Raw genomic sequence first — 2,614 nt, 5'->3', positions numbered from 1 at the left:
TCTGGTCAGGTAGTGCATCACCTGCTTTGCAGACAAGTTGTGTCCAACAATCCAGAAGTACTGGAGTTTAACTTCGGCGGATCTGCAGTGCGGTTTACGAAGTGGGAATTCGCACTCATTAGTGGGTTAAAGTTTTGTAGGTACCCTTCGATGTATGATATGCAAATTTCCAAAGGAAATGAGCTGCGCACGAGGTTGCTAGATGACAGGAGTGACTTGAAACCGACCGAACTGGAACGACTATTCAAGGATACACTTTTTGTGGATGATTGGGATGCTGTTAGAATTGCGTTACTATATTTCTTAGTTCATGGTGTACTAGGAATGGATCCGACGGTTCAAATAAATAAAAAATTCATTGATTTGGTTGCTGATCTTGACGTATTTAATTCCTACCCTTGGGGCATTCTGAGCTACAAGGAGACGATCAACTCATTCCACAATGCATTCCAGCAATGAGAACGAGGACGTGCAGTAAAGAATAAATCACAGTATTATGACCTAAAAGGTTTTCCATTGGTGTTTCAGGTACGGTAATATATTTAATACATGTAGCATTTACTTAAAAATTATATTTAATAACCTATAATTTGTATTTTGTAGGTGTGGGGGTTTGAAGCAATCCCTGATTTTGGTAACCAATTTGCCGACCGGTTGGAAACCCGTTGTCCGAGGATCCTTGGATGGCATACTCCAAGGCAACCGAACCATTTTGCTGTCCATAATTGGTTCTCCTCCAATAGCAATGTAAGGCAAATTTTTTTTAGACTACATGGTACGACTACATTCAAGTTACATTACCATAGTCAGTTTCCAAATTTACTTTTTTTTCCTTTCTTCATTTCATGTAGTATGTTATGCACTGGAGGTTAGATGCTACCGATGAGGAGAAGACTATGGATTACTGGCGAACAATAGCAGTTGACATACATGAAGTTCGCTACACGTCACCTCCAATTGTAGCACCAATAGTTGGCGCTAAAGATGTTAGCGCTAAAGATGCGTCCAAAGCTGAGGAGCATTCTAGTGGCCCTCCAGATGCTAATTTCAGGGTATGCAATTGTTACTTGCACGCAAATTTGTATTTCATATGTTGTACTAATATATGTTGACTTATGTTTTGGATATTGATATTGATTAGCTTGCTTGCTTGGAGGCAAAATTTGATGAATTAAATAAAGAGATGGCAGCGTTAAGGAAGATGCTTAGTTCTGTTATTGACCAACAAAAGCATCAGGTATCATTTAGACAACTTAGTATACTTTACTTTAGTGCTTCAGCATTATTAAATTACATATTGTAATTCAGCAATTATTTGTTGTTAGAGTTTGGGAACTGCAAAAATAACCATTGTGTTTTGCAGGCCGAGCATCATATGCATAGCCATTCACCGTCATCTTCGGTTAGACCATCATCCCCTGTGGCACCGTCTGTTGGAGAGCAAGCTGAAGAATTTGATGCACCCATAGACGGTTCCAATGGTAGGAAGGAGGATGATGATTGTACTATACCGTTTGAGCCTATCGTACCTGGAGGACCCTATGTGGAGGATTCCTAGGCTTTGGTGCCATTTCAGCCTTTGCATTTTGGGTGGGATATCAGTGCTTCAGCTGACAGTCCACATCATGACCAATCAGCTGAGATTGAGGTGGAAGATCGGACGCATAACGTTGGTGATACAAGCCGATTCGGTCGAGTTTACCACCAGTCACATCACGTCATCTCTCCTTACACCGACCCGTGTAAAAAGAAGGTCAAATTTAATCTTACTCGACCTATTGATGCATCAAAGGAGAGGGCATTCAATGAGTGGTATAGGGTGGCACCGAAGGAAGCAACCGTGTGTACATCTTATATGACGGTGGGAAAGGAATTTTTTGCTGAGCTACTTACCGATGAAGGATGGTTGTATTCCGATGTAAGTTATATGCTTTATGTTCATGTAAAATCATTGTGGTCCTACGTTTGGAATGATGTTTTATTTATCACCTCGCACTTGTTACTTATTTCCTTTAATGTGGTTTTGCAGCATATTGACACTATTTTGTATTTCATACGAAAAAGGTGGTTTGATAATGAGAAGATGTTCACCAACACCTGTGCCATATTAGACGTGTTATTTTGGGTAAGATGATGGGATGTTACTGCATTGCTTAATGTTATATTGATGATATTTTATATTGTATATATTTCATTATTTGGCAGTCATCCATCAAAGGGCGTTATCCCATATGGAGGGCATCTCGTAGCACATATTCATGTGATGCGACCCTTTGTAACTATGTGCGTGGGAAGTCACCCAAATCTAGCGTGTCGTGGCGGATATGTGATTATGTAAGTCCATACATATATTGAAAAAAATTCTCACTAAGTTTCCCATTTTGTGGATAATGAGGTTATGTTCTAATTTGCAGGTGTACATCCCTGTTAACAATGGAGGTGCGCATTGGTTGGCAGCATGTGTGGACTTGAAGGCCCGACATATTGATTTATACGATCCAAATATGGGAAATAAATATGTCCAGAATAGAGAGTTGAAGAATGCGGAATGCCTTACGTATATGCTGCCTTACCTATTGAGGGATGGGGGATATTACGAGAAGAATCCGGACGT

General features: G+C 40.2%; 1 protein-coding gene across 1 annotated transcript; it reads left to right on the top strand.

The window, feature by feature from the left end:
- Window positions 1-601: 601 nt before the first annotated feature.
- Window positions 602-1,902, top strand: LOC132800091 (uncharacterized). The gene is made up of 4 exons (XM_060813073.1): window positions 602-747; window positions 852-1,052; window positions 1,142-1,237; window positions 1,364-1,902. Exons 2-4 carry the CDS (start codon window positions 858-860, stop codon window positions 1,556-1,558), a joined length of 486 nt encoding a protein of 161 aa, XP_060669056.1. The 5' UTR covers window positions 602-747; window positions 852-857; the 3' UTR covers window positions 1,559-1,902.
- The last annotated feature ends 712 nt before the right edge of the window (window positions 1,903-2,614 follow it).

The sequence above is a fragment of the Ziziphus jujuba genome, chromosome 11, assembly GCF_031755915.1.
Source record: "Ziziphus jujuba cultivar Dongzao chromosome 11, ASM3175591v1".
NCBI classification, from domain to species: Eukaryota; Viridiplantae; Streptophyta; class Magnoliopsida; order Rosales; family Rhamnaceae; genus Ziziphus; species Ziziphus jujuba.
This window is presented reverse-complemented; position numbering and strand designations above follow the sequence as displayed.